The sequence below is a fragment of the Balaenoptera physalus genome (genome assembly GCF_965194825.1).
Source record: "Balaenoptera physalus genome assembly, chromosome: 1".
Classification (NCBI taxonomy): domain Eukaryota; kingdom Metazoa; phylum Chordata; class Mammalia; order Artiodactyla; family Balaenopteridae; genus Balaenoptera; species Balaenoptera physalus.
In genome coordinates this window covers 192,175,674-192,189,870 of record NC_138882.1, presented here as the reverse complement: position 1 = coordinate 192,189,870, position 14,197 = coordinate 192,175,674, and the positions used below count along the sequence as shown (strand labels likewise).

Genomic DNA, 14,197 nt, shown 5'->3' with positions numbered 1-14,197 from the left:
GCCCGAGAAAGAGAATCCTGACAGCCCGGCCCTGGAAGGCGCCCAGCAGCATCGGGGCCACCGCGCTCCTGCCGGGCCTTGACCGCCCCAAGTCAGAGGCGTGAAGGCGACTCACCGCCTGAGCTGGGACGGCACCCAAAGCAGCTGCCCACCATCACTCCCCGGTTTACAACACGTGGCCTTTCTCTCCGGCCGGACTCTAAGGCGCACCTCGCAGGCCGTCTGGCAGCCTGGACGCCAGCCGCGGTCCTGGGCCTCAGGACACACGTACCCACGGCCTCATCTAATGTTCCTGACCTCCGGGGGCCGCGTCACCCTCTCCGGCACGCTCAGTAAGGGGACCAGTCAGGATCAATCCACACCGAGACATGGCATCCCGACTCTGGGTGACCGCCAAGTGCAGAGTCGCGACCCGGCGGCCTCACGACTGGGCCAGGACCGCCCCCCGCAGAAAAGGGCGGCTCGCTTGGTCTGGTTACGCACGGTGACCTCCCCCAGGATGGCCATGGTCACTGCCACCACGTCCATTATTCACTGTACTGTCACTTACTGGGCTTCCCTGACTCTGTACACACGGGAAGGATAAAGCCAACGCAGCACCGACCCTCCCGATACCCGTGAACGTCCCCCGCAGGACCCGCTGCCTGCAGGTTCAGCTTGAAGCAGCAGCCGGGAAGAAGACCTCGGGGACGCCTCCCGCTCTTGAGGAAGAGCCCAGTGTCCCTAGGAAGGCCCTGCCCAGCCAGCCCGCCAAGCCCACCCTCGGCCGCCTCCCCACGCCTCCCTCCCCCACCCCTGGGTACGTGCGGGGCCTGCCCTGCTTGCGGCACCTGCCACCCTGCTCACCCCGGGGCTGGTTCCCTCCTCATCCTGGGGCCCAGCTCGCAGAGGTCCCCCTTCACCACTGCCTGCAGCACACCTCCCTTCTTCTTCGGGGCAGCAGCTGTCGGTCTCCTCCGGGAACCTACCACACCTGCACCTGCTCCGTCGCCTGCCTGGGTGTGTCGTCCCCGCAGCCTGCAAGTTGTCCAGGGTGAGAGCCACGCCAGGCCCGTCCACCCAGCATCGTCGCCCCGGCGCCCCGCACAATGGCCAGCAGACAGCAGGCGATGGAGGGATGCTTGCGAATTTGGTGCAGCTGAACGAAGATGGAAAACACTATCTGCGGGGCGGCCAGACACAGCTACGTGGGCAAAATCATGTCACCAACTGATGCCAACGCAGCCACCCCATCTGCAGGCAGAGGCAGGGGCTCCGGGCTCTGCTACCTTTCACTTGGGTAAGTCACTTTACTCCTAGGTCTCAAGTTGCTCATTTAAAAAAAAAAAAAAACAGGGCTTCCCTGGTGGCACAGTGCTTAAGAATCTGCCTGCCAATGCAGGGGACACGGGTTCGAACCCTGGTCTGGGAAGATCCCACATGCCGCGGAGCAACTAGGCCCGTGAGCCACAACTACTGAGCCTGCGCGCCTGGAGCCTGTGCTCCGCAACGGGAGAGGCCGCGATAGTGAGAGGGCCGCGCACCGCGATGAAGAGTGGCCCCCGCTCGCCGCAAATGGAGAAAGCCCTCGCACAGAAACGAAGACCCAACACAGCCAAAAATAAATATAAATAAATTAATTATTTTTTTTAAATATATATATAAAAAAAAGAAGAAGAAACTAAAAAGTAAGAAAAAGAAGGGGAGAGGAAAAGTAGGGGAGTCAGATGAGATCGATAATTTCCTAACTTTAACTTTGTTCCAAAAGCTGCAAGGTTCCGTGAAGGCGACGAAACCCCCTCGTGTGTCCCTCCCACTCCCAGCTGAACCGCTCAGGGCGTGTGGCTTCCACCCAAGATTCTGTCTGGAAACAGGGGCCGGCCGCCAGGACGAGCTTGGCGAGGGCTGGGCCTGCTGCTCAGGGGCGTTCCTGGGGTCCGGGACGCGCTGGCGGCGCCCCCAGGCCCACTGTACCCTGCACGCCCACCCCGCACACCCGCCGGCCGCCGCGCCCACCTGGCTGAAGACGATCCTGGCGGGCTGCCTGCAGAGCGGCTCCACGGGCCTCGCCGAGCTCTTCCACGTCCTCCCGAAGAAGTGCCGGTAGGTCACGTCAAAGAGGGACACTCGCAGGTGGCAGCCCACCTCCGACAGCGCCTCCAGCGCACCCTAGGAGACAGAGGGACAGCCCTGAAGGGTCCTCAAGGTCACGAGCCTCCCAACAAGTGCTGACGGACCATCCACGGAGAACTGGGCCACTCGGCATCCATCCCCCAGTTTAGGTCTCAGTTCCTTTCGGGGAACTACCTCTCTCCCACAGCCCGTGGTCCTGGTGAGGTTATGAGTCAAAGTACATGGCCCTCACCTGGCCAACCAGAGGCTGGAGTCCCTGGGCCCAGACACAGGCTGGAGACTCACCCAGAAGCAACAAGACACAAGAGGCCGGAGCTGCAGAGACAGACACACATGATGCCATGTGGAGCCAAGAAACAACAAGTCCAGGTGACACCATGTGAGATTCTGGATCAAGCCACACCTGAAGCTTATGCTAACTATGGGTTTGTCTTTATGTGAGTTAACAAATTACCTCAAGCTTAAGCTATTTTGCATGGTTTTTTGTGTTTTGTTTTACCATTTACATCCTGATAGAACCACAAACTAAAAACTCAACTTGCCAGAATTATTTGGGGGTGGCGCTGGGGTATGAGCAAAAGAAAAGCAGACCTTTGAGAACTGAGAAGTCACGGCCACAAATACAGACAAGGCACCACACACTATAAAGCCCAGCCCTTTCCCCAGAGCAGCACCACCTACAGTGAGGTTCTGCCTGGGCCTTTAGTGCTTTTGTGACTGGTACAGCTGGCAAGGGTGCAGCTCTTACTGTCTGTCCTGGGACCAGGAGTTCTGTTTTCCTCTCATGTGATCATTTGGTAAACATTATTTAAGCATCTATTCTGTGTATCACTGTTCTAGGCACCAGAGACACAATAAGGAACAAAACAGACAAAATCTCCATCCTTGGGGCTCACATGAAGAACAACAAAAGTGGGTGAGGGGAGATGGGTGGGTTGGCTCTTTGAATAGGACGGCCAGGGAAGGGGCTCTGAAAGATGTGAACTGAGAACTAAGGGGGTGGGAACCAGGAGTGGACCTGCGGAGAGTGAGCCAGGACGGAGGCGGCTCTGGGCCAAGAGAGCTGGGTGCTCAGGGACCAGTAAGAAAGCACCCTGACCATATGTTAACTACTTTTTCTCACTCCCTGTGTTCTTAGTGCTCTGACCGCTGGGGCCTCCCTCATGGGGAGAGACTGCCCCGCCCAGGGCCAGCTAATCCCTAGTGACAGTAAATGACCTGCCTTCCAGCCCATAGCCCCACCCGCCCCCTACCTGGCTCACACTCCAGGTGACAATATCCCCCCACCCTAATCATCCCGGGCCAGAACCAGGCAACCAGGTGCGGCCCCTCCACCCCGGCAGCCACTGAAATTACCCAGACTGGCCAGTCCTAAGCGTGTGCATCTGCTGACCCGGCCTCGCCCATCCCTTCCCACGAAAACCGCTATACAGGCTCTTGCCCAGGCTCTCCCCTCATCCCACTGTCTCCTAACCGACCCAGCTGCTTCCCCGTGTGGCCCTGCAGGGCGTGGTGCGGCCCCTCCCCTGGGGAACCACGAGGATGAAACCATCTTTCAGTAGCAATCGTTTCCTGCTCTGCTGGTCCCACCAGAACAAAACAAAATAAAAACAAAAGCCCAGGTGTGTTTTAAAACAGAACACCCGTAGGACTGCGTAAGGGGTGCAGAGAAGGGGCAGAGGCCGCCCACGCAGGTCTCACAGAGCGTGATTTGAAGCCGGGTTTCTACTCCAAATTGGAGGAGAAGCCAGGGAAAGAGCCTGAGCAGAAGTGACACCACCTGATTCGAGATTCTATGAAAATCAGTCCAGTGTGAGGTGATGGGTGTGTGAAGTTGCTGGCAGAATCCTTCCACAACCTACGTGGACACCCAATCATCACGCTGTACGTTTCAAGTACCCTACAATTTTATTTGTCAATTATATGTCAACGCTGGAAAAAGGAAATCACTCCAGCTCCACATGGGGACGGGAATATGGGGAGGGGGCGGGAGGAGGCTGCTGCCGTCACCCAGGCAGGCGGGGGTGGGGGGGCGCCGGGGGGGCCACAGGTGGGACGGGGAGTGGGCACGTTCGGGACGTCTGTGAAGGAACTGCCCAGCGACCCTGGCGACAGCCGGACTCGGGATGCGAGGGGCAGAGAGGCAGGAAGGAGAGGCTGGTGGCCACCTGTCTGCCCAGGCCTCCCGGGTCTGGCAGGGGAGTCCCAGCCCCTAGTGAAAGATGATGGCTCGTCCCCCGTCCAGAGCACCTGGGAGAGAGGTGGTGTCGTGTGTGAAGGTGGGGAGGATGCAACAGGTCTGGGGGGATCCCAAGCCCAGGCCCTCTCCCATCTCCCCCCTCTCTCAGCACCGCCCCACACCCCCCTCCCTCCCCGCCGCCCCCTCTGCTGTGATCGCTCCCTCGCTTCCATCAGGCCCTGACCAGGGAGGCCTTCCCTGACCCCCGCCATCCAGGCCCCTGTCCTCCAACCCCACTTTCTGTTTCCTGTGTCCATCGCTGTCCATTTACATGCTGGTGGTCGGTCACCCCAACCTAAATGTCAGCTCCAGGAGGACGAGAGCCTGGAATATCCTCCTCCAGCTCCATCACTGGGGCTGGGGACTAGACCATGCCTGGGGAGGTGCTCAGGGTGCACACCTGCCCAGGGTGCCAGGCCTCCCCTCACTGCTGGTACCACCCAGGGCACCACCATCAGCCCCCTCCACCTCCTCGCCACTCTCTCAGGGAGGGGAGATCACCAGCCGGGACCTGGGGACTCCCAGATCTCCCCTGCAGACTTGGTCTCCTTCCCGGAACTCCACACCCTAACCACCTCCTCCACCTCTCTGCGACTCTGTACCCAATTCTACTCAGGTCTAAGTTTCTAGGTCCGTCTCCCCGCGCTGGACCGAGAGCTCCATGAAGACAGAGTATGGGGTGGTCACCCTTGTGTCCCCCGCACAGTTCCAAACACACAATAAATACCAAATTGAATTGAAATAGCCATCCCAAAGGAAAGTAATCAACGTTCATGGTAAAATTAAACTAAACCAAAAAGGTAAATGAATAGTAAGAAGAACATACCAAAATGACTAATAAAGTGCCTTGAGTTCAAAATAAGCATGTAATATTTTCAGCCAACACCTTTCACAGGGAAGTCTGCTATTATCTAAAGCTATCAATTCTCAAATTAACTAAAATTGCACAAATCTGTAAGATGATCCAAATTGAACTTTCAACATGTCCCCTACTTGATCTTTTAAATGTTAGTGGCTGATTTTTGTATGTAAAACCAACTTCGTGTTCCTGCAATAAACCCCGTCATGTTTATATATTGCTGGATCTGACGCCCTAATATATTAAGGATTTTTGTGCTAAGATTCATGAGGGATATGGATCTGTACTTTTCTTGCCACATCCTTGCCTGGTTCAGGTATCAGCCTTATGATGGCCTCAAAAAAGCACCTGGGAAGCATTCCCTCCTCCTCTATTTTCTGAAAGAGTTGTTCTAGAATTGGTATTATTTCTTCCTTTAATATTTTATTAAATTCAAGAGTGAAGTCATCTAAGTCTGGAAGCTTTTTAATTATGAATTCAATTTCTTTAATAAATATAGGGCTATTTAGATTTTCTATTTCTTCTGGTGTCACTTTTGGTAAGTTGTGCTTTTCAAGAAATTTGTCCATTTCATCTAAGTTATATTTATTGACACAAGTTATTCATAATATCCCTTGATCATCTTTTTAATTTCCGTAGAATATGTAGTGATGCTCCTTCTTTCTTTCCTAATATTGGTAATCTGTTTTTTCTCTCTTCTTGTGACCAGTCTTGACAGGGGTTTATCAGTATTATTAATCTTTTCAAAGAACCAACTTCTGGCTTTGCTGATTTTCTCTATTATTTGCCCTTTATTGGTTTCTGCCCAGAAATTCACTACTTCCTTCTTTTATTTTCTTTGATTTTAATTTGTTCCTTTTATCTAGATTCTTAAGGAGGAAGCAGGGGTTGTTGATTTTTATACAGGCAGACCTTGGAGACATTGAGGGTTCAGTTCCAGACGACTGCAATAAAGCGAATATCATAATAAAGGGAGTCACACGAATTTTTTGGTTTCCCAGTGCATATAAAATTATGTTTACACTATATTGTAGTCTACTAAGTGTACAATAGCATTATGTTTAAAAAACAATGTACATACCTTAATTTTAAAACAATTTATTGCTAAAAAATACCAACTATCATCTGAGCCTTCAGTGAGTCATAGTAGTAATATCAAAGATCACTGATGACAGATTACCATAACACATATAATAATAATGAAAAAGTCTGAAATGTTGCAAGAATTACCAAAATGGGACACAGAGACATGAAGCGAGCAAATGCTGGAAAAATGGCACTGATAGACTTGCTCCATGCAGGGTTGTCACAAACCTTCAATTTGTAAAAAATACAATATCCGCAAAGCACAGTGAAGTAAGGCACAATAAAATGAGGTATGCCTGTACCTTTCTTCTTTTCTAAAGTACTCATATAAAGCTATAAGTTTCCCTCAAAGGACTGCATTAACTGCATCCCACAAATTTTGATATATTCTTACATTATTCAGTTCAAATTATTTTCTAATTTCTCTCTGAATTCTTTTTTTTAATAAATTTATTTATTTTATTATTTTACTTTATTTTTTGGCTGCACTGGGTCTTCATTGTTGCGTGGGCTTTCTCTAGGTGAGGCAGCGGGGGCTACTCTTAGTTGCACAGTGCATGGGCATCTCATTGCAGTGGCTTCTCTTGTTGCGGAGCACGGGCTCTAGGCACGCAGGCTTCAGTAGTTGTGACGCGTGGGCTTAGCTGCTCCGCGGCATGTGGGATCTTCCCGGACCAGGGCTCGAACCCGTGTCCCCTGCATTGGCAGGCAGATTCCTAACCACTGTGCCACCAGGGAAGCCCTCTCTCTGAATTCTTCTTTGACCCAAGGGTTAGTTAGCAGTGTGCTGTTTAATTTTCTACCATTTGGGGATTTTCTAGGTATCTCATTGTTATTGATTTCTAATTTAATAACATATTAGTCAGTGAACATATTCTTTGTAATTTCAATCCTTTTAAATTTCTTGAGACTTATTTTTATGACCAAGCATATTATCTATCTCCGTAAATGTTCCTCATGCACTTGAGAAGAATGTGTATTTTATTTGTTAGGTGTGTAGTGTTTTAGAGGTGACAATTCGGTCAAGGTGGTTGGTGGTGGTGTTCAGATCTTCCAAATCCTTATGATTTTTTTTTGGGGGGGGCGGTCTATTTGTTCTATCAATTATTGAGAGAGAGTGAAAAGTCTCCAATTATGAAGGTGAACCTAAATGTAGTTCCCTTTAGTTCTACAAATTTTGCTTCACGGATTTGGAAGCCATGTTATTGAGTGCCGGGCACAAAAGAGTTATCATAGCAGGCCAGTTATGCTTTGAAAGGCTGGCTTACAAGCCTGGCCCTTGGCTAGAGTCTGGGAACGTGGGGTTCCCCACCACCCTAACGAATAAGAATGGCTCCCGGTACCTAAACTGCTTGTACAGAGTGATTTATGCTGAACACCTGCTTTCCTTCTGGGACTCTGGAATCTTGGTACGTGCTAGGCAGAGGGTGTCTACACGACCAGTTCCCAAGAAGCCCTGAGGTTTTTTAGAGCCTGTGGGCACTGAGTCTCTAACGAGCTTCCTTGGTTGGCAGCATTTCACAGGTGTTGTCACAGCCTGTTGCTGAGGGAATGAAGTCTGTCCTGTGGGATTCCCATGGCAGATGACCCTGGAAGCTCACACCCGTTTCCCCCCATATGCCTTTCCCTTAGCTGATCTTACTCGGTAATTTTTCACTGAAATAAATCTTTCCTTTGAGGATGACTATGTGCTGAGTCATGTCAAGTCCTCCTCCTAGTGTATCACTGAACCTGGCGGGTGCCTCTGGGGGCTCCCGACATAGGCGCATACACATTTAGGACTGTCACGTCTTCCTGATTACCATCATCACTATGAAATGCCCCTTTATCTCTAGAAATATGCTTCGCCTTGAACTCTACTTTGTCTGATATTAGTATAGTCACAAAGCTTTCTTATGCTTAGTGTTTACACGGCCTTTTTTCCATCCTTTTCCTTTCATACATATGGTTTGAAGACATACACTTTAGGTTTACAGAGTGATTTTTTAAAAACAATTTATAATTGGGTTTTAAATGAAAACTTTTAATGCGTGACTCGAGATCATGAAACCACTTGTAGGAATCATTCCACAGACATATGTGTGCATTTTTTTAAATGATGTCAATGAAGTTACGCATTGTAGCAACAACGTCTGTAAAAGCAAAGCCCTGGAGGGAGTCCAACCGGTCATCAGCAAGGGCCTAATGAATGGATGACGTGTCATCCACACGGGAAAAGCTATGCTGTCTTAAGAAAGAGTCAGCAATTCTTCATGGAATGACATGAACAACCTATAACACATATTGTTAAGAACATTTTTTAAGATACAGAACAGAATATAAGCTATCATTTATGTAAAAAAAAGGAAAAATACATACAACTGTATTTATTTGTTGTATTTGCTTAGAATTTCCAGAAAGTTGTACAGAAAACAGGTTAACACTGGCTGTATCTAGGGTGGGACACTGGGTGCCTTGGGGACTTCATGGGACAATACACTTTCCCTGTGCGCCCTTGTGGATTTTGAACTATGGGAATTACCTTTTCAAAAACAAATTAAGATGAATTAATAAAGTAAAATGGGAAAATAAATAAAATCTCCTTTGCAAAACTCCTAAGAAAGAGGAAACTGCTGTCCACTGTCTCGTGAGCTCCTGGAAGGCCAGGACTGCTGCAGCCGGCCTCCCTAGGTTGGAGTCCCAGCTGGCCGGCTGGAGCTGTGTCACCCCGGGCAACCAAGGTCACCTCTCTCGGGTTGCCTCCTCTTCTGTAAAACAGGAGTAATGATGCTACCTACATCTTCGGGTTGTCATGAGGACGAAGTGAACTAATACAAGTAAAGCGCTAAGAAGTAAAGTAGTAAGAGCAGTAATCACCACGGTACCTAAAACAGTGGGAAGCACACAGCAGGTGCTCAATCAAAGGGTTTGAAGTGATGATGCAGGATGGATGTGAGTGATTTAATAATAGACCCAGCGCTCCGACAGCTTTGAGGGCCTGAAGAATGACCCTGCCAGCTGCAGAGGAAGAAGATACAGTCTTGCCAAGCCACGTGCTCACACTGGCAGGGCCGGATCCTGCCTGTGCGCCCCCCCAGGACACTGGGCCTCCCTAGGACCATCCAATCATGTGGGTGGTCTGAGGAGGCACAGGAGCGCCAGCTTCTCTGGCAGGTTCCCGGGCGGCTGGAGGGCACAGGTGGACGCAGAGCCACAGAGCAAGGGCCTGAATGTGCAAAGGCGGTGGTACCTCCCAGGCACATCCCCCAGGATGCCCAGAGCCCCGCCCCTGCTGTTCTAACTGCCAGGCCGAAAGCAGGCCACGCTGAGCCACGCACAAGGCCACCTCCGGCAAACAACGTGGCCAGGAAATAACCCAGGAAATCGAATTACCTGGGTTTTTAGATTGCTCCACTGTAGGCAAAAAGCAGCCTTTAGCCAGGGTCAAAAGTGCTGACCGAGTCGCTGAATCACAAATCCTCTTTGCTGATGGACCACTTTACCTCCGAGTACTGCCAACGCCCGGGGTGATGGGTACAGTGCAAGACTCAAATAAACATGTGAAAATCAATACCATCCCAGGTGAGAGCAGTGACAGCATGCATTTGACAGTAAAGAACCAATTTCTTTACCTGCTTAATTAGCAGGCCATCAAGCCACTTCAGGACACACTGAAATGCCGTCGATTCCTTTAGAGGCTGGCGTGCTCTCTGTGTGTGGGGAGGGACCAGCAGGTTTTGGTCAAAGATCCTGTGCCAGTCATGCATTCTGCCGGTCTGAGGGTCGCTGGGGGCCTCTAGGACTACCTGCGGCATTCATGTTCAAATAAAGAAAAGAGTTATGAGGGCCACAGTTCTTAGAGCAGTTCTGAAAGCTTCCCACCTCCCGGGAACCCCAGGGAAACCACCAACACGCACTCTGCCATCCCACCCTCTAGCCCCCAGGGCAGCAGACTGGCGCCCACGCCACCTTCCCCTGGCCAACCAGAGCACACCTATCCTGGCCTCAGTGACTGGTTTAGGGACCGGCACGTGCTTTGTCCGGCTGTGGAGGTCGAGCCCTGCACAAGGGCACCAGGCCTCGGGAACCAGGGCTGTCTTAGAGCGGCTTGGGGCGCATGCCCCACTCCGAGCCAACGAGAGGTGATCTCAGCGCTTCTGCTGGTTCTGTTAGGAGAAGGAAACACTCTTCCCTGTGGCCTTCGGAGCAGAGAGGTCATCAGCCTGAAGCTGCCCAGGCCACCACAGGAGCAGCTACCTTGAGACACATACAAAAAGGCAGGCAGAGCCAGAGCAAGGCCAATGGGTCCAGATGTCACCACGAGAGCCCTGGCTCAAGGGGACCCTGAAGTCCGGCACCCAAGACAGCTGAGCTACATGCAGTCTTGCTGGTGAAGCCAGGTGGGGACAGGTTTTGAGGGCTCCGGGTGTCTTGGCGACCTGGCTCAATAAGGATGTTACCTGCCTTCCAGCAGACAGGGATCTGAAACTTCTCGAGAGACTGTCTTCAGCTGACACAAAATCTTAAGCTCTTGGCCTTGAACAGAGGCCGAATTCTGTATGCTAAAACGGCAAGCAAGAAGGCATGGGGTTTGATCTTCTAAGACAGCAGTTTTCTGAATGTGGTTCCCAAACCCCTGAGGTTGCCCTAGGTGGTCAAGGGCTCCACAGGGTCAAAGCTATTTTCATAACCTCCAGATGCCACTTGCCTCTTTCACTGGGTTGGCATTGGCGCGGGTGGCGCCGAGGCAGTGGTGGGTGAAGCTGCTGGGGCCTCGTTACGCCCCGAGGCAGAGGGCACCACACCCCACCAGCCATCCTGTGCTCTTCACCTCTCACGGCACAAAGTTCAACAGCTTCACCTAAGAACGTCCTTGGGGAAGCTGTGAAAACTATGGATTTTATGACGTCTTGACCCTTGAGGGTGCGTGCTTTTAACATTCTGTGATGAAACGGGAAATACACGAAAAGCATTTGTGCTGCCAGGTGAAAGACAATGGTCACCCCAGGGTGAGCCGGGCATGATCGCTGGGCTGCGAGCTGAACTGGCTCCTTCTTTCACTCAGCAACACCATTCTTACTAAAAGAACGGCTCACAGACAAACCACGGTTTTTCAGACTTGGGTGCTTTGTAGACAATCTCTCAAACGTGAACAAAATGAACCTGTCACTGCAAGAAAAACTCGTCAAAAAAATTGAGCTTTCAGGCAAAATTCAGAATTGGGAAAGTCTGTACCCTCCACTGTGAGCCTGACAGCTGCATACTTCTTTAAAGACTTTCCTGAGGAGATGGGTAGTGCAGGTAACGAAAGTGATCTTTTGAATTTGTGTGATTAGATGTGTCAATATTTGGAAGATCTGCCTAACTCAGAAGCGGTATTTTCTGAGTGAACAAGCACGATGATGTAAAATTCTGCATGGATGAAAGATCCACCCAAAGTGCGAGGCAGACCAGAGGGTTTTAACCTAACACTATGAAAGTTCACGAACAGGGTGTCAAACTCTGCACGCAAGACACCGTTAAGAAACAACCACTTGTGGATTTGGGTACAGCACCAAAGCAGAACATCCACAGTTCTCTAAGGGCCTACTCCCTTATCTGGGTGAGGCTGGATTGCCTTCAAATACTTCAGCCGAAATGACCCATCACAACAGAGAAGCCTGTACCAGACCAAGCGGTCCTCAGCAGTCTGTCAGCCGGATGTTAAAGGGATTCACAAACAAGCAAAACAACCCCACAGTTCTTGCTCATGTTTTTGTTTCGGAAAACACAATTGGCTTTCATTAAAAAAATACATCTTTATGTTAACATGTAACAGGTCTACTGTTTTTAAATGAATTAATAACACTGTAGATATTTCTCAATAATAAATATTGGTAGATATCACTCAAGTTTTAAAGTTATTTGGAGTCCTCAATCATTTTTTAAAGCATAAAGGGATCTGACACTCAAAAGCTGGAAAAGGGCTGCTCTACAGGGACCCAAAATTCGAGGCTTCGGGCAGCCAGCCCACCTCCACGCTCACAGGCTGTGCAGGGAAGGCAGGGGGTCTGGGAGGCACGGATGTGACCGGCCCCCGAGCTGCTCTCCCACACCCGGCGGGCCTCGGGGCGGGGCCCAGCCCCTCACTGGAATGCCACTCCCACCCGGCACCCCCTTGGGCAGGCACACCCCTCAGCCTCCAGATCCAGACTGTTACCGTATGAACAGGAAGGCGCGCACATTGGTTAGTTTGGGGGTTTTTCCTTTGTAGGTTATATTTGTCTACTCAACATCCCTTGTTTTGTGGAACAACCCTCCCCAGTTCCGGCCAGAGGGCTTCAGCGACGGTCTCAGAAATGAACCTATGACACACACTGGGTGTGTCTTCCCTGGGACTCCAGCCATGCCGCCCTCTGAACAGGCTGTCTCTCCCCCAGGCCAGGAGCTGCCCAGGCCGGCCTGAAGCCCCAGGGGCCACTCTGCCACCCCAGGGAGAGCCTAAGGTAGAGGCCAGCCCAGGGGAGGCTGGTGGAGATGGAGGGTGGCGAGGACGGCCCTGCCGGCAGGACCCAGACCTCCAGGTGGAGAGAGCCTGATGGAAGGCAGCCCCACCCCGACCAGAGCTGAGTTACAGGAGCTGTAAAGGCCTGTGGAGGCCTGTGGCGGCTAAATAATGGCCCCCAAAGACGTCCCCATCCTAATCCTCAGAACCTATGAATGTTGGACTTCACGTGGCAAAAGGGACATTGTGGGTGTGATCAGGTTAAAGACCATGAGATGGGGAGAGTACCCGGATTACCCAGGTGGGCCTGCTATCGTCACAAGGGTCCTGATGAGAGAGAGGCAGGGGGGTCAGAGAAAAGGCCAGGCGAGGCAGAAGCGGGAAAGACGTGAAGACGGAGGGAGGGACCACAAGCCGAGGAATGCAGGCGCCTCTTGAAGCTGGAAAAAGCAAGGAAACCGATTCTCCCTAGAGCCTCCAGAGGGATCACAGCCCTGCCCGCACCTGACTTTATCCCAGCGAGACTGATTTCGGACTTCTAACCTTCCGAACTGAAAGAAGATAAATTGTTTTCAGTCCCCCAGTTTGTGGTAATTTGTTACAGAAGCCATGGGAACTCCTACAGGTGTCCATGACCTGTAAGCAGAAGAGGTCTGACCAACACCCAGCAGGCCTCTGAGCACTTGTCACCTGTCCTGTACTGATCTGCTCACTGGCCCACTGCTTGCAGAAGGGAACCTACTGTCCTGTGGCCTTGGTACCAGGCTGTCCATCAGGACTCAACAAATTCAATCATGAAATTTAAGTTTCAATAAACTTGACTCTCAAACATTTGTTTTTCAGGAAAATGTGCTTTTCCCCTTGACATTAGTTATAAAGTTGGGAGGTTTATCCTTAGCAAGCGAGTGCATATCTACAGGGAAGCCCTTCCTGCCTCGGGAGCACAAGTAAAGCACACGCGGCAGGATACCCTCTGGAAGGGGCCCCACCAGCCCCACACCCTGCCCCGCGGTGTTTCCCGAGCCCAGGACGCAGCCTCCTTTGCAGGGCGCTCCAGACTTTGCTCCCGTGCCCCAGATTCCTGAGCCAGTACCTCCCCGCACTTCCCTGAGGGAAGTGGGACCCAGCACCACACTTGGCGGGGAACTGCTGCGGAGCCCTCCCGCTGCGGTCGCCCGGGCAGGGGACGCACAACAGGATGCCCCAGGCAGCACCAGCAGGAGATGCACCGGCACAAGAGGCAGCTACTCGGAAAGGCAGGCCACCCAAAATCAAAGAACTGAGACGGGCAGGTGCAAGCAGGCAGCAACATTCCGAGAGGGAGACGGAAGGGAGGTGACTCCTGAGACACAGGCTCCTGGAGGTGGGAACCCAGACGGTCCCAGGGGCTCTGGGACACGCAGAGCTCTTGCCTTCCCCCACCCCCCCACCCAGAACG

General features: G+C 51.6%; 1 protein-coding gene across 10 annotated transcripts in view; it reads right to left on the bottom strand.

Moving 5' to 3' along the window:
* The window catches only part of NPHP4 (nephrocystin 4), a 140,143-nt gene that overhangs the window by 117,559 nt on the left and 8,387 nt on the right, over positions 1-14,197 (bottom strand). For 4 of the 10 annotated variants that reach the window (XR_014265691.1, XR_014265692.1, XR_014265693.1 and 1 more), the window contains exons 3-5: positions 10,270-10,441; positions 9,908-10,081; positions 1,996-2,148 (exon numbers count right to left, since the gene is read on the bottom strand). Coding sequence is in view for 1 of the 10 variants with exons in the window: in XM_082469383.1 (XP_082325509.1) it covers positions 1,996-2,148; positions 9,908-10,042 (288 nt within the window). In the remaining 9 variants the exon portion in view is untranslated. Of the gene's footprint in view, positions 1-1,995; positions 2,149-9,907; positions 10,082-10,269; positions 10,442-10,735; positions 10,838-14,197 lie in introns of all 10 variants that reach the window. The other 6 variants (XR_014265697.1, XR_014265698.1, XR_014265690.1 and 3 more) reach the window with 5 other exon arrangements.